The sequence below is a fragment of the Gorilla gorilla genome, chromosome 8, assembly GCF_029281585.2.
Source record: "Gorilla gorilla gorilla isolate KB3781 chromosome 8, NHGRI_mGorGor1-v2.1_pri, whole genome shotgun sequence".
Taxonomy (NCBI): domain Eukaryota; kingdom Metazoa; phylum Chordata; class Mammalia; order Primates; family Hominidae; genus Gorilla; species Gorilla gorilla.
This window is the reverse complement of record NC_073232.2, coordinates 13788993-13812373: the sequence shown is the minus strand read 5'-3', so window position 1 is coordinate 13812373 and position 23381 is coordinate 13788993. Positions and strand designations below refer to the sequence as shown.

The 23381-nt window shown below is 47.0% G+C and overlaps 1 protein-coding gene across 6 annotated transcripts; it reads right to left on the bottom strand.

Moving 5' to 3' along the window:
* AKR1E2 (aldo-keto reductase family 1 member E2) lies at positions 1-22253 on the bottom strand. Of its 6 annotated transcripts, XM_019034607.4 has the most exons (12): positions 22187-22253; positions 21982-22058; positions 16141-16308; positions 13532-13648; positions 11203-11337; positions 9427-9549; positions 7182-7279; positions 5154-5226; positions 4507-4590; positions 834-916; positions 668-742; positions 1-576 (listed from the first exon to the last, which is right to left on the bottom strand). In XM_019034607.4, coding segments are annotated over exons 2-12 (1008 nt in total). In that variant the 5' UTR covers positions 22033-22058; positions 22187-22253; the 3' UTR covers positions 1-575. The 6 variants fall into 6 exon arrangements, with proteins under 6 accessions (XP_018890152.2, XP_018890153.3, XP_004049043.4 ...); XM_019034608.4 differs by lacking the exons at positions 21982-22058; positions 22187-22253 and adding an exon at positions 20654-20896; XM_004048995.5 differs by lacking the exons at positions 668-742; positions 21982-22058; positions 22187-22253 and adding an exon at positions 20654-20915.
* Positions 22254-23381: the final 1128 nt, after the last annotated feature.

The window sequence follows — 23381 nt, the reverse complement described above, 5'->3', positions numbered from 1 at the left end:
TTTTTAAGGAAGAAAAAAGCCTCTTTATTGAATTGAAACAGTGTCCCAGACTTATCCCATTTTCCTTCCCACTGGGGGAAGGGAAGGACTCTGCTTTAGAATAACCTGGGGGTCACTGGCAGGGCACAGAAGGAAGTGAAGGTGATGCGGGCTGGCCTGGGGCACAATGGGTGGAGCTGCGCAATGGGGCAGAGACACATTACACTGTTTCCTCAGCTCTGTAGATGGCTTAAATAACTCCATAAGATAAAGTTTTCTTAAAATGTGAAGGCAAATTTCATTGATGACTCATCAGTGTATTTGTTCAGAGTAGAGGCCACACAGGCTGTCTTGGAGAAACCCCATTGCCTTCACTTAGAACACACTCAATTCTCCAGATTTGTCAGAGAAGGCGGCTCTTGCACCCCCCTCTGACTGTGTGGCTCCTGTCCCAGGCACAGCTGCCCTGGCGCTGTGATGACAGAGGAGGGTCAACATTGCCAATGGTGTCTGTGCATCTGGGCTGAGCAGAAACAAGGAAGGGGAAGCTGTCCTCAGTATTCTATGTGGAAAGGATAGTCTTTGTGATTTTTAGTTCTGAAAAACAGAAAAACAAATCAAAAATAGGAACAAAGAGTGATTATTTTTTAAGAGAAACATTTTAAATGATATATACTTTTAAACTCACCAGTGCATGAAATTAGCTTCATTCAGTGGCTCATCTTCAAACAGGAAATAATTATAAGGAGAAGGTTTAATTAATCTAAAATGTGTATGATAAATACCTATTCAGACACCAATCATTCAATCTGTATATTCTTCCCTCTATTTTAAAAAGAAGGAGCCATATTTACATGGGGAATGTGGCCAGTCGGAGATTCCTGTTTAGGCTGAGGATGTTATCCATATCGTGCTGTGTTAATTCAAAATCAAACACCTGGAACCAAAACACAATGTTTGTAGAAAACTTAGTTTAATTCACATTTAATGGAGCACATGTTACCTACATAGCACAGTGCTAGACCTGCAAGGGACACAAAGATGTAAAACAAACACTTCATCAGACACTTGGAACTTCCCTGAATCACAGCCTGGATTCCCCAAATGCCCTTTGATTTTGATCATGTGACTGGTGTTGGCTTGGCCTTGGCTACATTTAGGAAGCCTTGGACAGATGGAAATATATACTGCACTCATCTTAGTGGAATAAAGGACATATGGGAATTGTTAAAAGTTATAGCAGCTGGGCGCGGTGGCTCACGCCTGTAATCCCAGCACTTTGGGAGGCCAAGATGGGCAGACCACGAGGTCAGGAGTTTGAGACCAGCCTGGCCAATATGGTGAAACCCCATCTCTACTAAAAATTTAAAAATTAGCCAGACATGGTGGCATATGCCTCTAGTCCCAGCTATTCAGGAGGCTGAGGCAGGAGAACCGCTTGAACCCAGGAGGTGGAGGTTGCAGTGAGCCGAGATCGCACCACTGCACTCCAGCTTGGATGACACAGTGAGACTCCATCTCAAAAAAAAAAAAAAAAAGGTATGGCACAGAATTTTTCCCACTGACTCTGCTACCCCTCAAAACCCCAACAAAACAATTTGTTCCATACACCTGCCAACTAGGGACCCACTTGGCCCTGGGACTATGAACTCCAATAGTACCCATATCACAGAGTACGTTTTCTGAGTGATCCATTTTTCTTCCTTGAAAACAGTATTCTTCTCAGCCCTTCCCTCCCCTTTTGTTGTCCCCACACACTGAGGAACAGGACCCATGGCCACAGCATCAGCATCCACCCCGGCCTGGCAGAGTGGCTGTCTTGCGGCGGGAGGAGGGGTGCACTGAGTGATTCCAGTGCAAGGACATGGAGCACCCCAGCCTCTCCCACACAAGAGCCTTCCCCTCCTGAGGGCAGGAGAAAGTAGCCTCAGCGTGTCATCTGGAGGGAGTGGGGAGTGCTGGGGCCGGGGGTAGGTGGATTATTGGGTTTAAGGGGAACAGCGAGCAGTTCTAGAAGAGTCCCTATAAAGGGTAGGCAGCCTTGCAGCAGCAGTTCTGAGCGGCACTGGGGCCACAGGGGGTGGGCCGGGGCAGCCCCCTGCACTGGACGCCTTTCTCCTCCCTGGTCAGTCTTGTGGACCCAGCTCCCACCTCCTCCTGACAGCATAAGCACTTCCTCCGGCCCCTCCTAACCCGCCACTGCTGTCTGTCCTCAGCCATCAGATCACTTCGGCTTTGGCCCTCAGGTCTCACGTCAGCCTGGTCCTGTCTCACTGCCTGAGGATGGCATTTCCCCTCAGTGTGTAGCAGACCTAACAGAGGAATGGGGGCATCTCAGCTGGGCCCGAGGTCCCCGTGTCACATTCACTTTTGCTAGGCCATGGGGATCCCGGGCATTGAGAGCCACGAGGGCAGAAGGGCAGAACTGGGGCGATGTGGCCCCCTGCCACCTGCTGAGCTGCTCACTCGGTGGCTCCTCCCATGGGAGGGTCAGATAATCTTCCCCAGCCTATGTCCTCCCAGGGGCAATCCTAGCTGCCCTGCAGGGCACAGAGGGCACCTTAGGCCAGGCCCCCATTGAGGGGTGACAGCATGCTGGCAGCCCTCACAGCCCTCGCTAGCTCTCTGCGCCTCCTCTGCCTGGGCTCCCACTTTGGTGGCACTTGAGGAGCCCTTCAGCCCGCCGCTGCACTGTGGGAGCCCCTTCCTGGGCTGGCCGAGGCCGGAGTCGGCTCCCTCAGCTTGCGGGGAGGTGTGGACGGAGAGACGCCTGTGGGAACAGGGGCTGCGCGTGGTGCTTGCGGGCCAGCGCGAATTCCAGGTGCGTGTGGGCTTGGTGGGCCCGGCACTCGGAGTGGCTGGCAAGCCCTGCCGGCCCTGGGCAATGAGGGGCTTAGCACTCGGGCCAGCGGCTGCAGAGGGCGTGCTGGGTCCCCCAGCAGTGCTGGCCCACCGGCGCTGCGCTCCATTTCTCGCCAGGCCTTAGCTGCCTCCCCGCAGGGCAGTGCTCGGGACCTACAGCCCGCCATGCCTGAGCCTCCCCCGACCCTCCGTGGACTCCTGTGCAGCGGGAGCCTCCCCAACGAGCACCACCCCCTGCTCCATGGCGTCAGGTCCCATCGACCACCCAAGGGCTGAGGAGTGCCGGCACACCGCCCGGGACTGGCAGGCGCCTTCACCTGCACCCCGTGCGGGATCCACTGGGTGAAGCCAGCTAGGCTCCTGACTGGTGGGGACTTGGAAAACCTTTATGTCTAGCTAGGGGATTGTAAATACACCAGTCGGCACTCTGTATCTAGCTCAAGGTTTGTAAACACGCCAATCAGCACCCTGTGTCTAGCTCAGGGTTTGTGAATGAATGCACCAATCAACACTCTGTATCTAGGATCTCTGGTGGGGAATTGGAGAACCTTTACGTCTAGCTAAGGGATTGTAAATACACCAATAGGCCCTCTGTATCTAGCTCAAGGTTTGTAAACACACCAATCAGCACCCTGTGTCTAGCTCAGGGTTTGTGAATGCACCAATCAACACTGTATCTAGCTACTCTGGTGGGGACTTGGAGAACCTTTGTGTTGACACTCTGTATCTAGCTAATCTAGTGGGGAGGTGGAGAACCTTTGTGTCTAGCTCAGGGATTGTAAATGCACCAATCAGCACTCTGTCAAAACAGACCACTAGGCTCTCTGTAAAATGGACCAATCAGCAGGATGTGGCTGGGGCAAGATAAGAGAATAAAAGCAGGCTGCCCCAGCCAGCAGTGGCAACCCGCTGGGGTCCCCTTCCACACTGCAGAAGCTTTGTTGTTTCGCTCTTTGCAATAGATCTTGCTGCTGCTCACTCTTTGGGTCCACACTGCCTTTATGAGCTTTAACACTCACCGCAAAGGTCTGCAGCTTCACTCCTGAAGCCAGCAAGACCACGAACCCACCGGGAGGAACGAACAACTCCAGACGCGCCACCTTAAGAGCTGTAACACTCACAGCAAAGGTCCGCACCTTCACTCCTAAGCCAGTGAGACCATGAACCACCAGAAGGAAGAAACTCCAAACACATCCGAACATCAAAAGGAACAAACTCCAGACACACCACCTTTAACAACTGTAACACTCACCGCGAGGGTCTGCGGCTTCATTCCTGAAGTCAGTGAGACCAAGAACCCACCAATTCCGGACACACCATGTGGAGCAGATGCCGGTCAGTCAGCAATGCTCAATTCTAACCACTACAAGAGACCTGCAGCCTGGCCCATACAAATCTTCCCAACAAGATGCTCTTCCTTCCTTCCTAATCTTGGGCTGGATGGAGAAGACACCAACACCCTAGGGGACAGAGAGCCCTAAGAGGGAAAGAGCCTGGGTCCTTTGATCGCTGAGGGAAAGGTCAACCACCAACACCCACAGTGCAGAGGGAGAGGCCCCTGCTGCATCAAGCCCCGCGGCCCTGAGGCTGTATGCTACAGCAGTCATCCCTTCCCATCTAACACATGATCTGAAACCCGCTAAATAAAAGAAGGAAAACACCTACCTGGATATTCTCTTTAATGTGACTTGGGGTGATAGATCCGGGGATCACTATCACGTTCCTCTGGATTTGAAATCGGATCAAAATCTGCAAGGAAACAAAAAGTCTACTATCACACAAAGGGAAATCCCATGTAGTCTAAGTTATTTTCTAACATGTGAGTTTTATCATGCAGTAAGAGTCCAAAAATCAATGACAGCAGCTACTGTTACTGGCATTTACTGAGCAGCTCTGTCAATATGTTGGTAATGACAGCCATCAGCTCAAGGAGGAGATCAGAGAATCTGCTTAATGAGAATTCCTTAACATGCGCCCAGCCCCCCACTGGACATTAGAACAAAAAAGACTAGAATAAATAACTTTTCTGTACCATCTCATACTAACCATGCATGCAGTTGGTGGGGCAGAGGGAGAAGGCCTGGAAACTCCTCCTCTGAGTCTAGACAGGCTCGGAGGCAAGAGTACATGGCTTGAGTGACTAGGAATACGGCTGCAGACCAAATTCTGCTTAACGCTGGGAGGTCCTAATGAGTCATGGACTCACCTGGGTGAGCCAGTCCCTTCCTGGGACCTGCCAAGCCCCAGGACTCCCCAAGGATGTGGAGCGGTCAGAGAACCCCACCCGGCTCAGAACAGCCCTCCCTCCCTACCTGAGCAGGAGACTTGCCGTGCTCCTTTGCAATCCTCTGGATCACAGGGTCGTCTATCAGGTCAACCCCCTCACTAGAGAGACACAGCACAGGGGGGTGAGCCAGGAGATCCAACATGGATGCCCCTTTCTTTAGAAAGAAGAAATCTTTGTCCAAAATGAAAGATTTATTTTCTGATCATGACACATGCTGACTACAGGAAATTTTAAAATGCAGAAAAGCACATCGCCCCACATTTCCAGTATGGAGATAACCACTGCTAACACTTTGGTGAACAAGGCTACATGACATCACTTTTCATGTGTATTTGGTGCTTTTCCTCAAGAACCAGGTGGCCATGTCAGCGCATGCAGCCAGTGGGCTCTCAAGCTTTGACTCCCCCTGACTCTCAGGGCTCTCTGACTTCTCAGCTTCTACTGTACACCCTGGCACAGCACAGCGAATCGATATTTGTTGATGATGATACTTTCAGAAAAGTTCGCCCAAAATACTACTAAAAAGTGAATATTGTGAACATGTGGAACCTTTAAAAGTGATTTTGAAGATGATCATAGAGTCTCTGTGCATCCTCTGCTCAGGCACAGGTGGGCCCTGAGAACTCTGAGGATTCAGTTTTTTAACAAGTGTGTACTGAGCCATCACCCTGTTTCAGGCATTGTGCTAGTATCGTCCTCAAGGTCTCCTGAAGGAACCAGAGTGCCCAGCTGCCCACCCCAGTCAGTCTGAGAGCTCCCTGACTCACTCCATCAGAGGATCCGCTACCCCAAAGCTCAGCTGTGGAATGGACCCAGACTTCTAGGGACTCTCCAGCTAGTTCCAAGTTCAAACACACATGCCCCACTTCACAAGGAAAACACACAGGTGATAAAACTCAAGTAATTTCAGCCTTTTCGGGGTTCCCAATGTTTCCCAGGTGCTGAGCTAGAAGCTGGGAAGAGAAGAATAAACAAGATACCTGCACTCTGGTTGTTTTGACTAGTGGAAGGGACTGAGAAGAAAATCACAAGACAGTGTGACAAGGGCTGTGTAAGAAACATAAATAAGGGGTCAGGAGGGCTTCCTGGAGAAGATGATGCTGGACTGAACCTTAAATTAGAAACTGGAGTTTGCCAGATTTAAAAAAAAAAAGATTTGTGGGTAAAGAGAACAGTATTTGCAAAGGCACAGAGGTGAGAAAACATGTTCTATCCAAGGACCCCACAGCAGCTTCATGTGGTGAAGCCCAGGATGTTCACAGGGATGGGGAGGAATGAGGCCAGAGGCAGGCAGAGGTCAGGCTGGCTGCATCTCACAGGCCACACCAAGACCTGAAGAATTTTTCCCAGGAAAGTGATATGATCACAGGAAAGGAAAGAGACAGCTCCTTTCAGCTCCCCCTGGGAGCAATGGATTGGAATGGAGTGGGCCAGGGAGGGAGCTGAGGGGCTCCTCTAATGACCTCGGGAATTCTACTTAACTAAGGCAGTGACAGTGATGGCAGAAATGAAATAATGAAACAAAGTCCATCTTCTCCTGGCAGAATAATCAATAGACTTTGGTGCTGGATTGGACTCGGGATGTGGGAAGGGATGATTTCCAAGCTTCTGGCTTAGGTGGCTGAATGGCTGGAGGTCCCTTAGCTGATCTTGGGAGCACAGTACAGCTGCAGGAGGGCCTGGGTAAAGATGACAGCAGGCTTTGCCTCATCCAACCACGGAGAGGCCTGGGGAGCATCCTTGTCAGGAGGTCAGAAGGGGACTGACACCCTGGTGGGGAACTCAGCAAAGGGGTCACTCCAGGCTGATTTACGTCCCTGAAGAGGTCCTGACCCTCCCAGGGCAGCCCACTCACAGCCACTCCCTGGCTTCCAATAATAAACCATGCCTTCAACCCCAGGCTTGAGAGGTGTGGACAGCCCCCTATAGTACCGTCCCTCCACACCCTGTCAAAACCTCAATTAAGCCCTTCCTCAATCATCCCAAGGAAATGGGAAGGTGGCATCTACTTCCCAGTTGGACTCTGACTAACACACCACTGATGTATCCTTACCACGAGCCACCAAGAGGACGGTAAGCAGTCACGGACACATCTCTGGATTGGCAAAAACTGATCAGATTCTTCTGAGTAAGATATGGGTGGCACTCAATCTATAACAGAATCACAGCTTACATAAAATTCAGACCACTAGTGTTCAAGAAAAGCTCTACAAGAGAAGACCTGCGTCAAAGTCTTGGCTGCCACCGAGTAGCCATGGGGCCCAGCTCCAGGCCTAAGTGTTTCTGTTGTGAGGAGTCTGGACAGAGCAATCTCCAAGAGGCCAGCAGGTGTCATGGTCTCTGAGTCCACGGCCTTGGGGACACCTACATCATCTGAATGTTCCAATACCACCTGCTCTGCAGGGCCTTCCCTGAGCACTCAGGTAAAGATTGTTAACACACCATAGCTCTCATCTCCCCCGGCCTTTATTTTCCTCTACAGCACCTATCACTATCTGACATCTCATAGATTTTACATATTTGCTTACTGTTTTTCTGTGTCACCAAGATCTAAGCCTCATGAAGATAGAGATTTTTGTTTGAATTTGCTTTGTTCATGATGTCTCACCAACACTAAGAACAATCTAGACATGTAGGAAGTGCTAAAAATATATCCACTGAATGAATGAATGAAATTGAGGAACTACATGTGACAAATACATGCTACAGGTGACTTGAATGAACATTTTAAGAAGCTAGAGAGCAGGATCTTTGTCTCTTGCACATTCTCCAAACTCTCACATATAATTCCAGGTTATAAGGAGATTTAAAATAAATAGTTATTTAGTGTAAATTACAGAGAACTATGAATAGTGCTTTTGCTCTCAGGAACATGCCAAGCTCATCAAGATCAGCCTGTTTGGAAAGCCTCCAAAAGAGAGGCCAGCCCTTCTGGAGCCTTCCACATCCTGTGTTCCTGGGTGTCCATCAACCTAACAGAAAGCAGACCCTCCACCCCACCTTGTCTACTCAGACTATGCCATAATCATTCCCAGGTATTTAAAGTGCTGAACAACTAAAAATACTGACACAAAACAGAGGCTACTATCCAAATAAACATATATCAAAACTTATGTATATAGGGTTGTATACAAGGCAAAGCTGAACTACATGAGAAGCTGGGTCACAAGCCAGGTTGCTCTTCATGGTGGTGGCTACAACAGGACCCAGGGGAGCTACCGAATGGCTGAGGGCTTTTTTCTTGTTCTGGGTGCTGAATACTTGAGTTTGTTCACTTGCAAAAATTCATCAAGCTATGTATGCCTTTTATGATTCACACACTTTTCTGCATCTACTCCATACAGAACTTTTTTAAAAAGCATATTTATTCAAAAAAATAGAACGTGATGCTCTATTCTTAATAGTCCCAAACTGGAAACTGTCTAAGTGCCCATTAACAGCAGAATGGATAACTCAATTGTGGTTAATTCACAAAACAGAATACCACAAGAAATAAGAGAGCACTATCTACAATCACATGTACAGAAACACAGTGCTGTGTGAAAGAGGTGAGCACAGAGGGGTTTATGTTGCATTATTATTTTATTTTACCTGTGTAAAGTTCAGACGTGAATCCCAGCTGCTGGAAATGGGAATGATGCTGTGCTCGGCAGTGGTTACAGGGGCACTGGACGTGCTGTTTACTGAGCTGGATGCTGGTCCCAGAGCTATGCTCAGTTTATGAGAATTTATACAGTTCCATTTTCACATGTGCACTTCTACTCTTCAATAAAAAGCTTAAGTACTGTATAAATGATCTTTGAACATACAAAGCTAGTCTAGAAAATACAATAGTTATTTCCCCACAAGTCTTTTCTCTGCATTAAAAAAACGAAGTGCCTGCATCAGCTTCAGCAGCCTGTGAGCCTGGCGTGAAGCCATCTGGTCATCCACTCTTTCTTGCTGCAGTCTGCAGGCTGGGAAGAGGTAGAGGGGAGGCCCATGTTCCTGGATAAGGGTGAGGCACCTGCTAGGACCCTGACTGCTTCTGAGTACACCTGGTGACCTGCCTGCACTGCACATGGAGGGCCAAGCGCCAGCTCATGCCCTGCCTGCCAACAGTACCATCTACCCAGACGCACCTTCAAGAAAGCCACTTGCCTAGCTGCTGCCTTTAGTCACCATTCTGAGTGCTGCCAGAGGAGAACAGGCCTGTTTTGTGCTTCACCCATTCTTCCATTTCCAGAAAAGCCCTGTGGAGGTGGCAGCTGGGGGACCAGCCACACAGGTTAAATTCTCTGATGCTTCCATCGGCTTACCTGGTTGGTTAGTGGCTTGAACCTCAACCCAGGCTTATTCAAAAGCCTCTCAAGTTGTTCATGGTTGAAGTTTGACACCCCGATGTTCTTCACCAGCCCGGTGATCACCAGGTCCTCCATGGCCTATAAGAGAACGACTCCGCTGGGTGTGAAGCTTCTGTCTACTGCACTGACAATCTACGTCCCTCAGCAGTTCTGTATGGTATTCTAAAACTGGTTGGACCCAATATTTTTACAACATTTTACTTGAAGCTTCAAAAGCATTTCTGCACTCAAGGTCTGATTTCAGTCCCATCTTTTCTGGCTAGGGGATGCTGGGCAAGTTGCATGGCCTCACTTGGCCCCAATTTTCTCAGCTTCAGGACAGGTCTACACGGCCTGTGCCACGGGGATGTTTAGGGGTTATGTGGAATCACAGGAAGTGTCAGCTAAGGCTGGCGTCCAGCACTCGACACATGTGAGCTCTTCTTGTTCCTATTCCTCCTGATGTCTGGCAAGCATGTCTGCTGCGGATTTTATTTGTTCACCTTTCTTTCCACTGAGACACTGACCTTCTTAAGCACACGGATACATCATCATTCTCCTATCCCACCTTCTCCACTTACTATTTTAAGACACTTTAGGGCAGAGCAACCTAAAGCTCTGAGCTGGTCACTGACCAGCAAGCCAGGCTGCCCCTGAGCTTCAGGAAGAGCATGGCTTCGTGCCAGGGTCCGTAGTCAGCAGCAAGTCCTGAGTGACCAATGGGCCAACATGCAGCAGTTAGTTATTGCCTCAACTCTGCAACAATCACCGGAACCTCGCTGGTGCTACATGAGCACCCTAGAGTTTAACCCAAATCTTTTAGGACATAAAACATTGTGACAGAAAGGGTTGAGGCCCATGGGCCCTGGTCCTGACATCTCAGATACCTTAGGTCAGTCTTTGTCTTCTATTGATGGGGGGAGCCTAGCCTGGGACTCCTCCCTGTCCGAGGGTTCCCTCTGGCCTCCTCCCTGGAGAGCTTCACCCAGCAAGCTCTGTCCTAACCTCAGCAAGCTTAAGCTTAAGCTTACTTTCTTCTTGGGCCTCAAATGTGATGTCCCATCCCACATGATGGTTAGCAAGACCGTAAGACCACACGTGCTCGGTCAGCCATGCTGGAGCCCAAGCCTGAGACCCACCCCAGCCTGTGGGTCGACTTCCAGGAACCTCTCAAATCCACCACCTCCTTAATTTCCTGCTCAAGTCTTTACTGCAAGCCCCTGCAGTAAAGGGCTGTTTTTGGTCTGAACTCTGGAAATGGGCTGACACTTGGTAACCTTCCCCGACACTGGTCTCACCTCCCCAGCCTGAGCTTCCATGCTGCCAACTTTATCACTCTGAAATGCTTGAGAGAAAAAGGAACTATAAAACATTAACAGTGGTTACTGCTGGGTGCCGGGAAAATAAAATTTTTAATGTTAGTTTAATGCAGAAGAACTCTCCTGTATTTTCTGAAATAAATATGGTTTTTAATCAAAAAATAAATAAATATTTGAGAAAAAAAGTGAGGTCTATAACAAGCTACCCCTCAAATGTGTCAAGAGAGCTGCACCATACCAAACCAAAGGTAACAAGAAAGTCACTGAGGTCTCTGAGTTCTTCGGGTATTGATTGATTCCTTGTTTGCTTCACAAACCCCACATCTCAGGTAGACAACCTTGATGTCTTTGAACACAAGCAGCTCAGGGCTCACTGCATCCTGGGTGGAGACCCACACAGGATGAGGCTGCCTGGTGGTGTGGCTCAGCTCACCTCCCATGTGTCCAGGAAGTCCGTGTCACCGGGAATGACCATGTTGCTCTCGTCCAGAGGCAAGTCCTGCACTCGAGGATGTGAGAGGCAGAAGGAAAGTTCACTGCAGCTCATGATCCATTCTGGATGAGGAGGCTGCGAAGAAGGAGAGTTGAGATGTGTGAAAAAAAAAAAAAAAAACATGTGTCAGGAGACCTGCACCCAAGCCACAGCCCTGTCACTAAGCAACCCCAGCCTGGCCATGTGACCAGGCCCAGTCTTCACCTTTCTAAGAAAAGATCAATGGCTGGTAGACTGGATGGCTGGCAAAGCCTCTGCCAGCCTGATGTTCACTGTTCATCTCTCACAAGATGGGAAAGGAAGACCCTGTATCCTTACTGATGCAAGGTTGTCCTCTCCCATTGCCTCCAGAAAATAGTTTACTAATTTCGGGTAAAGAATGGGTGAGGAGTGCATTTTCTTCATATCTTATAGAGCCCAATCAACCTTCTCCTAACTCCACTGTTAGGGTCTTGTCTTCTTTCTTAGAATCCCCATCGTGATGACAGGTAAGGAAGTGAGAATACAAAGGTACACAGGAGGTAGAGGGCAGAGAGAAACATCTTGAAAGGGCAAGAACCTAAAGTCATCCTTCAGAGAAGCACTGACGTGCAATCCAGCTACCTCCCTCATACACTCCCACATAGCATGTTAAGGGTGAATGGCAAAGGCATGTTTATTTAATGACACCTAATCACACTCCTAAACAACAGTGGAAGAATGTCACATGTTCCAGCCTGATACACGAGAGAGGCATTTTCCATGATGAGCTGAAGTAACTAACAGTCTCACTTTAAAGCTACATCCCATGTTGCCATTTATCCAAGCCTCCACAAAATTGCAGCCCGGGACTCATACTCGGACCCTGATCTAATTGTCCAGCATCACACAAGGCCTAGCAGTTCCTACTGGCCAGAAGACATGCTGACGATGCTGCATTATTCTCTTCTGTAATTTGCTGGATGATCTGAGACCTTTTCCTTTTCTACGACCCAGAAATCCAAAGACAGGAATCTGCTAAAGGATGAGGGCAAGGAAAGTGTAACAAATGTCTGACCTGAGCATATGCTTCTGGGCTCCAATAATCTAACTTAAACCTTAAACTTTCTGTATCTTAGTTTCATCATCTCTCCAAGAGGGATGTTAATAGTGTCAACTTTGTAGAACTGTCATGAGAATTAAATGAGTTAATATGTGTAAAGTACCTAACATAGTTCTGGGTACATAATTACAACAATGCTGGCTGGCAATGAGTGTAATATAGCTGCAGCCATTGTTTCAATTATGATTTTCTGCATGCAATGAATTTCAAGGCACAGACATCACTCTGGTTTTGCCCTCTGGGTATCTTCCCCTCTTAGTCAGTGTGACTAACGGACAGCTGCCCACGTCGTTTATGGAAACTAGATACAAAGCCTTAGTTAAGTAAAGCTGTGCTAGGAATGAAGTGTTTTTTGTTATTTTACTCTAAAACAGTAACCAACAGTGTGGCACACATAAAGGGACCTTCTCACAGGTTGGTATGTAGAAGACTGCTGAGCAGCAGTCACCCATTCCATTGTAGGAAGAACATCCCTGCAAGGGCTTCTGTATTTCACAGGTGTCAACTGTGTGACCAGGCCCTTGCCCAGGCAGGCTGTCATCACGGGCCAGGGCAAATATGCAGGGACATCCTGGCCAGGACCTGTGTGAGACAGAAGCAGGTTGCCTAGAGTAGGGAAGTTGCACGGCCAGACTGGGGTAGCTTAGTGACAGAGCCATGGCTCAGATGCATGCTCCAGACACACTGTGAAGCAATTAAGAGAATAAAACCAAGTGGAAAAGTCAACTACCAGCACAACCCACTGGACCCTGCTGCAGGTGAACAAGCAAATATCTCCCATATTGCAAAACAGCATTTACTCCCCAAAGAGAAAAGAACCTGCAAGAAGAGACAAGGCCTAGGAATTCACTGGGAACTTTCTCTGAGCAGCAGTATTTCCTCATCTGATCACTGCTTTCACCTAAAAACCTAAGGGAAAAAAACCTACTGCTCTCTTGGCTTGGAAAAAAAGCGACTGGCTTGAAAGACAGACCTGTGGGGGCCTCAGAGGTCAAGCCAAGCCTCTCCTTAACTGAGGCCCAGAGATATCAAGAGGACTGCCCAAATGCCACAGCTAGCATGTGGCAGATGCAGCCTGGGAACCCCTGCCCTGAATGCTGGTCCATGCTCTCCCCACTGCAAGACAGCGTGTGAGCACGGGGAGGAAGGTCCTGCAAACTGCAGAACGAACTACCTACTGAACGGTACCTTGAAACCCATGGGCCAGTGTATGAGGTAGAGGTCTAAATAGTTCAGCTTCAAGGCCTTGAGACTCCTTCTGCATGCTGTTTCCACCAAGGACTTCTTGTGGCAGGTGCACCACAGCTACAAAGGAGAGGGGACCAGCGTCACACATGCCCACCCACAGCCAGCATGGCACCCATTCTGTAGCCCCACAAAGCTACTGTCTTGAACCCAAAATAGCCAAGATGAGATGACCACAAATACAACACGGCAAGTTCTGATGGGAGGACAGGGACATTATCCTCAGAAGAGTTCCAGGACAACTGCAGGGAGAGGCTCCAAAGCTGGGATCCTTCTGCCTGACTCCTCCTCAAGGGAAGCTCAGGAATCCAAGAGATATTTGATGGTTATTTGGATTCACTGGGACCAAAAACAAAAACGAAAATGAAATTCCTGCAGGCAGAAAAGATATGACGAAAAATCAGAAGACTCTCTATCTTGTGTTTCTCACTTACACAGACTCCGTATTAAGGGTTCTCTGTTCCTAAGGCACTGTAACCATGTGGGTTAGCCTATAGGTGAGTTAGCTCACACTGCCTTACTTCTTTAAGCTATTTCCTTCCACACTCTCATTATGTAGAAAAACTTGTGTTTTTCCCCTCATTATACTTTTATTGACTGTGACATAAGCTAACCTGAAGGCTCCATCACAGCAAGGGAAAAACATGAAAGTAAAGTAAAAGAAAGTAAAAGAAAGGGGAATCAAATAAATGAAAACAAACGAGCACAGTATCTTCACAAAAATAAAATAATGAATGCTGGAAGTAAATGCATTCCATTGTTAATCACAGTTGTCTCCATGTGGTGTGTATATGTGTGATTTATTTATTTCTAATTACATTTCTATGACTTTTTCAAATTTCCAAAATAATGAACATATTTCCACTGCTGACTACGATCCACACAGAAGCAACTTGCTCCAAATTGCAGGGTGAGCCTTAGAAATCTCCAGTTGCTCACATCCCTACCTGGACTATTCAGAAGACATTCTCCCCGCTTGGCCAAGCACACACCAAGGCTGCTCTCTTACCACCCTCTGCTCTAGTGCAGATAGCAATGGTGCCTGAAGAACATTAACTTCCATAAAGTAAAACAGAAGGCAATTCAACTATAGAAACAACATTGAATCTTGAGGTATGAAACTTTAGCTGGGAAGTTACTCAGGAAACTCTCAAATCCAAAGTCTCATTTTACAAATAATGAAGCTGTGAGCCTGAGCCATCTAATCCCTAATACTCACAGCTCCTGAATGGCAGCTAGACCATGAACCCATGACTCCTGATCTCATGGTCTTAACATTCTGCTTCCAAATCAAAAGCAAAGGAATTCTTGAATTCTCCACTATCGTAGTCCACTCTGCATCTTCCACAGGTCCTGACTCCCAATACCCTCCACATCCATTTCCTCTTCTCCCTCCCTCACCCACTGTGCCAGTGCAGGCCTTCAACATCTTCCACCTGCACTGCTGTTAATGTCTCCTACCTGGCCTCCTGCCTCTGCCTCAAATGCAAGCTTCTTTCACCTACTAAAATATCCTATACACAACACAAGTTGCACTCACATATGATACAAGCTGCCCTATTTAAAAACGAAACAGCGCTCCTCTGTCTCTAGGTAAAAGCACAGCTCCTGACAGGGCACAGCTGAACTTCATGGCTTAGCCCATCCACCACTCAGCCTCACTTCTCATTAGTCCTGCAACCTGACATTGTGTGGTCCAGAGAGACCAAGTGATTTGGTTTGGCTGTGTCCACAGCCAAATCTCATCTTGAATTGCAGCTCCCATAATCCCTACGTGTCATGGGAGGGACCCAGTGGGAGGTAACTGAACCATGAGGGCAGGTTTTTCCTATGCTGTTCTGGTGATAGTGAATAAGTCTCATGAGAACTGATGGTTTTATAAAGGGCAGTTCCCCTGTACACGTTCTCTTGTCTGCTACCATGTAAGATGTGCCTTTGTTCCTCCTTCGCCTTTTGCCATGATTGTGAGGCCTCCCCGGCTATGTGAAACTGTGAGTCAATTAAACCTCTTTTTCTTTATAAACTACCCAGTCTCAGGTATGTTCTTACAGCAGCATGAGAACGGACTAATACACCAAGCTTCTTACAAACCCCTGCACCTGCCGTGCTGCTTCCTGCCTTATGCCTGTGCTCAAGCTGCTTCCTCCACACCCAGAGTTTCTCCTTCAACAGATGTGGGGTAGAATTTGGAATCTGCATTTAACAATCACCCCAGTGATTCTGAATTTAGGAATCGCTGTGTAAACAGACTTCATGAGGGCTAGGACTTTGTCCTATTCACCACTGTAGTCAAAGTGCCCATCACTAACTGAATTTTGATAATGTATTGTTAATTGGGGGATATCTGTGTACTCCTACCTGAATGACCAAGTAAATAATATGAAACAAACCTGCACACAATATAATTCAGCACGCTCATGAAGCTGTGAATATTCTTGTTTATTCCGATTTGAGTATGAAACAAAGTCATCAACTCCCATAAAGAAAGTAGAAAGCCCTCCAGAGATGTAGCATTACCCAAGCTCTGCCAGCCTTGCACAGAGAAGCCCTACCTTAGTGGCAATGAACAGATCCTCCCGTCTTACAGCGCCTTCCTTGATCTTGCAACGGATCCCTGCTCCAACCTCCCTCTCGTTGTGGTAAAAGTAAGCACAGTCGAAGTGCCGGTACCCTGCGTCAATGGCCTCTTTCACTGCCTCAGTCACTTTCCCTGGAGAAGCCTGCAAAACCAACAAAACAAAGTGTCTTCTCACAGTCAGAGGAATCCAACACACATCTTCCCTTTCACCCAAGCATGTGGACAACATAATACATAAAAAATTAAGTCACTAATTTGGTACTAGTATATCAGTCTAAAAACAGGCAATATCAGTTATGAAGGAATTTATGAATAATCTAAGTTCCAAGTCCTTTACATATTTTGGGAAAAAAACTATAGGTTATTTTTAGTGTCTGCAGAAAACTGAGCTAGATGGTATGCTTCCTGAATGATCAAAGCAATAAAAAAGTGTAGAGTGAATAATAACTGAGATGCAAAGAGGCTTAAGATTTATCCTGTACACTCAGATACCACAGCGTCCAATAATAAAGGCTGAGGTGTAGACTCACACGAAGGTATCCATACAAAAAGAAGTATATAACAAAACCCAAATGAATGTATAATGCTACAAGCAATAAGGTAGTTCAGAAAAGAGAACAGTCACTCTAAATGAAGCTCAGGCAAGGGAAGGGACTAGAACTAGGGAAGACTGTGGGGGTGGGCGGGTTTGCAGTCTCATTAAACTGAAGACTGACAAGGGCTTTATAGTTCACAAAGCACTTTCTCACTGGAGCTTCACGGTAACCCTAGGAGTTAGAGCAGCATAATTATCTTCATTTTATAGGCAACAGATTCAGAGTGGTTGAAAGCTAATGAACCAAGTATCCATCTTAAGTTAGAAAAAGAACCCAAGAAATTGGATGGAAAGATAAAAATATGATTAAGAATAACATCAATAAAATAGAAAACAAAGATGTAACAGAGAAGATCAACAAAACCAGAAGTCAGTTCTTTGAAAAACTTCAGTAAAATAAACAGACTTCTGGCTAGGTTGATGAAGAGGCCAACTTTTTAAAAAACTGACATGAATGGACAGTAAAACATGCAGATAAAATGGACTTAAAAGAAAATATTACCAATAACTATAAGTCAATAATTTGGAAAAATGAGATAAAATGGGAAAATTCCTAGAAAAATTTAACCCAAGAATAAAGCTTGAATAGTTACATAATTATTAAAGAATGCAAGGAATTCAAAAAAAAGAGAAAACCACCAGTTTCATAAAATTTTCAAGAAAAAAATCATCTCAGTTTAACACAAACTTTCAAACAACAGAAAAAGACGGACTTATCTCAACTCATTCTACAAAACTAGCATAACCCTGAATCAAAATCAGACAAAAATATTAAAAGTCACACATTCATCTTATTCATGAATACCGTTGCAAAATTCCTAAGTAAAATAAAAGCAAACTGGATGCAACAATATTTATGAAAAGATAATATACCACACCCATGTTGAGTGTATCTCAGATATCTAAGGATGGTTTGATATTAGAAAATCTGTAATTCATCAATATTAACAGATTAAAGTACAAAAACAAAAGTCAGCTCAATCAATATTTGTTAAGATTCAATACCAGTTTAGATTCAAAATCTAAACTCTCAGTAAGTTGGGGAAAAGAATTAATCTGATAAAGAGTATCAATATTAAAAAATATCCATCTTACATCCTTTAAAATCAGGTACAAAACAATAATGGCCACTGTGCTGGAGGTGCTTTCCAGAAGCACCTAAACAACTAAGAAGAAGCAATTTTAAGCTTAAAGATTGGAAAAAAAGGAAAGTAAACTACCGTTATTTGCTGATGATATGATCATTTGTGTAGAAAATCCAAACAAATGTAACACAAATTAACAGAAATAATAGTACAGTTTAGTAAAGTGGCTGGAAGTGTAATGAATATAGCAGGTGAAACAAGTAGAAAATGTAATTTCAGAGAAATATAATTTCCAGTAGTATAACACACTATCAAGAACCCAATAATAATTCCAACAAAAGACATATATTCTCTTCAGGAAAAACTATACAACCATATGAAAAGATGTTAGAAATGAACCATATTCAGGACAATTTATTAACAGAGAAGAATACCATGCTTGTAGAAAAGTTAAGATTTAACATTACAAAGATGTCAATTATCTCCAAGCTGGTCTACAGATTTAATGTAGTTCCAATCAAAACCCCAATAAAGTTTCTCATGGAACCTTATAAGCTAGTTCTAAAACTTACAGTGGAGAGTAAGGTGCCAAAATAAAAAGCCAGGACCCAGGTACATGCATCTGTCAAAACTCATCAAATTGTACACTGTAAATCTACAACAGCAGGGAGAGGTGACCTGTCCTACTAGGTATGGGCGCTTATCAAGGAACTGTAGTAATTAAGACAGTGCCGATCAGGCACACAGATGGATCAAGTGGCCCCTAACAATGAAGAGCCCAGGCTGAGGTCTCCAGACAGCTCACCGCTCCCCTTGCTCTCTTGTGCTTCAGCTGTCATCTTGAGAACACTCCCTAACTAACCGCACGAGGACAGGAGGTGTGTGGAGCCAAGTGGAGTAGCCCCAACCATCCCAACTGAGACCAGCCAACTCCCAAGTGAGGGAGCCCAGCCAAGGTCCACAGAGCTGCTCTCCTGACCTCCCGCGTGGGAGGAATACACTTGCTGCTGTACACCACTGAGGTCTGGTGTTTGGCCATTGATGCAGCATTTCTGGGGCAACAGATAACGGATAGGTTTGTGATGTTCATTCACTATTAAAAATAGACAAGTAAAAATAAGCCTTTGCATAGACCAGTGATGAGTGATTATGATTAATCCAATTTGATGCACCTGCAGTCCAAGAAAAATAAATAGAATATTTTGACCTGTTAAGCACAGTTTTCACTAGTTTTTCCTTATCCTGTGTGCACGAAAGTCTGGACTCCTGCACCAAATTGTTGCAGAAATAAAGGGAAACAAGAGACTCAACAGTTTAATCCATCAAGTGCTTACTGAATGAAGGGCTGACAGATGCACGTCCTTTACTAGATGCTGAGAACCAATATGAACAAAACGACACTCCTAGCCCTCTAAGAGTTGGTAAGCAGGTAGAAGAAATAATTTAAATAATATTTTCATGAGCAGGCCTTGAACATTCTGACTCCTTCAGTAACTAACTTCCTATATGACTTCTTATAGCTTTTATCAACAACTAAGTTTAGCTTTTTTTTTTTTTTAAAGATCAAATTTTAAACGCTTTTTTAGTCAGTGCTGTCTCAAATCACTGGCAGGAATTGTGAAGTTCAAAGTAGAGAAAGGTCATAGAATAGAATGGTGGTTATAAGACGCTGGGGGCTGGGGGAGGTGAGGAAGGAGGGAATGGGGAGTTGCTGATCAAAGGGTACAAAGTTTCAAACACACAGGAGACACAGCTTTTAAGACTTACTGCGCACTAGGATGCCAACAGTCAACAATAATTTACTACACATGTGTATTTCAAAATAACAAGACATTTCAAACATCTCACCACAAACAATAATAGCTGAGAGAGGTGATAGATATGTTAATTAGCTTGATTTAACCACATTGCAATTGTATACACGGCTCAAAACATTACGCTGCACCCCATAAATGCACAGAGCGATGATATGTCCTTTTTCTCAGGCATCAGGGCGGGTTGCTTCTAAACAGGGAAGAACATGAGATCCCAAAGTTTCTTTTAAAGCCTAATCAGCAATTCCAATTTTCCTTTTTTTTTTTTTTTTTTTTTTTTTCCAGCAAGGTCTGGCTCTGTCCCCCAGGCTGGAGTGCAGTGGCGCCATCAAAGCTCACTGCAGCATCGACTTCCTGGTCTCCAGTGATCCTCCCACCTCAGCCTCCTGAGTAGCTGTGACCACAGGCGCGCACCCCCAAGCCCAGCTGATTTGTTCATTTTTTGTAGAAACAGGGTTTCGCCATGTTGACCTGGCTGGTCTTGAACTCCTGAGCTCAGGCGATCCTACTGCCTCAGCTTCCCAAAGTGCTGGGATTACAAGCCCGCACCCCACGCCCGGCCCCAACTTTTCTTTCTCTCTTTGCTGGAGAGGAGGCTTCCAGGTTCCCTGTTCCGGCCCAGTCCAGCGCCGCCAAGGCCTCCCCTCGGCATCCCCGCTCCAGATCTGAGTAACTTCAAGGGCTCGGCCTCTCCACAGAGCAGCCCCGCCCAACGCCGCGGCCGCAGCCCCAGAGTCTGAGGCTTGGCTGCCGAGGTCCCCGCTTCTCCCAGAGAGCGCCTCGGCGGGCAGCACCGACTCCGTTTTAGGAAAGGCCGGGCCGGGCTGCGTGTGGGCGGTGGGCGGCCACCTCAGCAGCGCCTTTCCCGGGCGTCGGCCAGGCGGAGGGGAGGCCGCCGCACTTCTCCCCAGCCCCGGCCTGGGTCCCATCGGGCGCCCCCAAGTCCCGCGCTCCCCTAGGTCAGGCGCGCCTCCCTGCCCGCGACCGCGTCACCTTCCAGGAGCTGAGGCCCACGGCTGGGATATCTCCCATGGCCGCCGCCCCGCCGCCCCGCCGCCCCGCCGCCCCGCACGCGACTACCGACAGGCACCGCGCGAGCTACTGCGGCGCTGGCGACCCGCCGTTGCGACTGGCTGGAAGTGCCTTGTGACGGTTGACACTCCGACAATGGCTGGAAGCATGGACGCAGGGCTTCCTGACTGGCTGCTGGTGTCGCGCGCCGGGCACTGAGTGGCTGGTTGTATCAAGGACGGGCACCCCGATTGGCTGGAGGCGCAGAGCCAGCTGGAGTCCCAAATGGCTGGAAGCACCGCGCTCTGGACATCCTGATTGGCTGGCGGCATAGACGACGGAATTTTCGATTGGCTTGCAGAGCCACGCAGGAACAGGGAAAGTTTTCCAATTGGCTGGCATTGCCGCTCACGCCCCCCTTAGGCGTGACCTCCTGGTTGCCTTCTCCCTCGCACCGGGTGCATACGCGACTGAGGGTAGGGCAGAGGTGCTAGGTTGATGGGCAGAGAGTCTTCACCGTTCCAGGGCCTCGCCATGGCCGGGCCATCCTAGGGCAAGCTCTAGGGTCAGGGTGCAGAGTCCTGCGTCCCCTGGGGCACAGGGTGCGCGGGAGTGGGTCCCCGCTCTCTTGTACCAAGGATGGCCATTCTCGGGTGCCCCGAGGCCCCCAGTCTGGGAGAAGCGTGCCTGGCCTTGGTTCCCCGTCAGGGACCCACTGTGCCGTTGGAAAATGCCTTCCACTCCCTGGGGTCCTTCCCGGCCCAGAGTGGCTGGGGCTTGCAGGACAGCGGGGGTCCTGGGTGGTGCAGGGGAGGCCGAGCCCTGCATGTGGAGGGGAGCGTCCTTGCTTGCAGCCTCGGGCCCCCGTTTGGAAGTGGATGGGGTGGACTGGACACCCCCCTTATGAGTGGACTGGGCTCCCCCCGGGCCAGTGGAGGGAAAGAGGGGTCAAGGGAGCCTTCCGACACCCCTCTTATCTCTCCTGGAGCGTACAGCTCCCCCTTCATTGCCCCCTCAGCCCTGGGAGTCCTACTACCTTGAGGACACCCACACCCAGATGAGGGCTTTGTTTCTAGGTTCCTCGCCTGGGTCTGCAGTGCTGGCCATCAGGGGAGGCGCTGCCCATTCTGCTCAGTGGGGCGGCTGCAGCCAGAGAAACTCCCAGGGTCACTCTGGGTGTCCCCCTGCCTCCCACCCAACTTGCATCTCCTGTGAGCATCCATCTCCACCATGTGAGCTCCTCACAGGTGGGAAGGGGGATCTTCGATACTCTCATTTATTCATTCAGAAACTGTGCCTGGAGCACTCACCTGTGCACGGGGCAAGTTAGGCCAGGGTGCAATGCTGAAAATGACCTGCATGGGCCTTGCCCTCAGGAGCTCACCATCTGTAGGAATGAATGGACAGAGCATAAAAGCAAATGCATGAGAAAAAAAAAGAGCAGGTGCTATAGTAAAATAAAGCAGGTGCTTGTGGTGAGAGGCGGAAGGGACAGAGTGAGGGAATCCTCAACACCTCAATGAAGTGGCATTTATGCTGCAAACAGAAAGGCAAAGAGTGAGGGAACCAGCCCTGCACAAGTCTGGGAACAGTATTCCTGGGGGAAGCTCTACTGCACTGCAATCGTGTGTCATGCTATTTCATTGTTTTAACAGAAATTCCATAAGTCTATGACGTTGAACATCTTTTACTCTGCTTCTTTGCTATCTGTATATCTTTGATAAGGTGTGTTTTCAAGTCTTTTGCCCATTTTTTATTTGGGTCATTCATTTTCTTATTGTTGGATTTTAAGAGTTCTTTGTGTATTTTGGATAAGAGTCCTTTATTAGATGTGTCTTTGTAAATATTTTCTCCCAGTCTCTCTGTAACTTGTCTTTTCATTTCCTTGACATTGTCTTTAGCAAAATAAAAAAAAATTTTATTTTAATGAAGTGAGCTTATCAATTATTTCTTTCATGGCTCATCCCTTTGATGTTGTATTTTAAAAGTCATTGCAAAGACATAAGAATTATATAATGGACTTCAGGGACTTGGGGGGAATGATGGGAGGGGAGTGAGAGATAAAAGACTGCACATTGGGCATTGGGCACAATGTACACTACTCTGGTGATGAGTGCACCAGAATATCAGAAATCACCACTAAATAACTTTTCCATGCAACCAAACACTACTTGTCGCCCCAAAACAATTGAAATTAAAATTAAAATTAAAAAATCAGAGACTAGACAGAAAAAATTAAAATAAAAATTAGTAAATTAGAATATCCTGGAACACAGTAATCAATATAAAAAATAAAAATAAAAAAATCACTAAACCCAAGATCATCTAGATTTTCTCTTATTTTCTAGAGGTTTCATAGTGTTGTGTTGTGTTTTACATTTAGGCCTTCGATCCACTTTGAGTTAATTTTAATGAAGAGTGTGAGATCTGTGTCTGGATTTATTTTTTTGCATGTGGATGTCCAACATCATTTGTTGAAAAGACTGAATGTTCTCCAGTGTATTGCCTTTGCTCCTTTGTCAAACATCAGCATACTATATTTGTGGTCATCTATTTCTGTGCTATTTTGTTCCATTGATCCATTTGCCTGTTTCATAAATACCACACTGTCTTGATTACTGCAGTAGATTTCTTGTAAGTCTTGAGGTCAGGTAGTGTGAGTCCTCTAACTTTGTTCTTTTCCTTCAATATTGAGTTATCTATTCTGTGT

What these genes read in the sequence shown, in the direction of transcription:
- AKR1E2 (XM_055354050.2), bottom strand. Translation starts at nt 20,589, where the DNA reads ATGGGACCCAGGCCGGGGCTGGGGAGAAGTGCGGCGGCCTCCCCTCCG. An exon ending in CAGCTACTCAGGAGGCTGAG is followed by an intron (nt 16,309 to 20,037) that starts GTGGGAGGATCA and finishes TTGGTTTTGCAG; the next exon opens with GCTTCTCCAGGGAAAGTGAC. An exon ending in ACTGGCCCATGGGTTTCAAG is followed by an intron (nt 11,338 to 13,531) that starts GTACCGTTCAGT and finishes CCTTCTTCGCAG; the next exon opens with CCTCCTCATCCAGAATGGAT.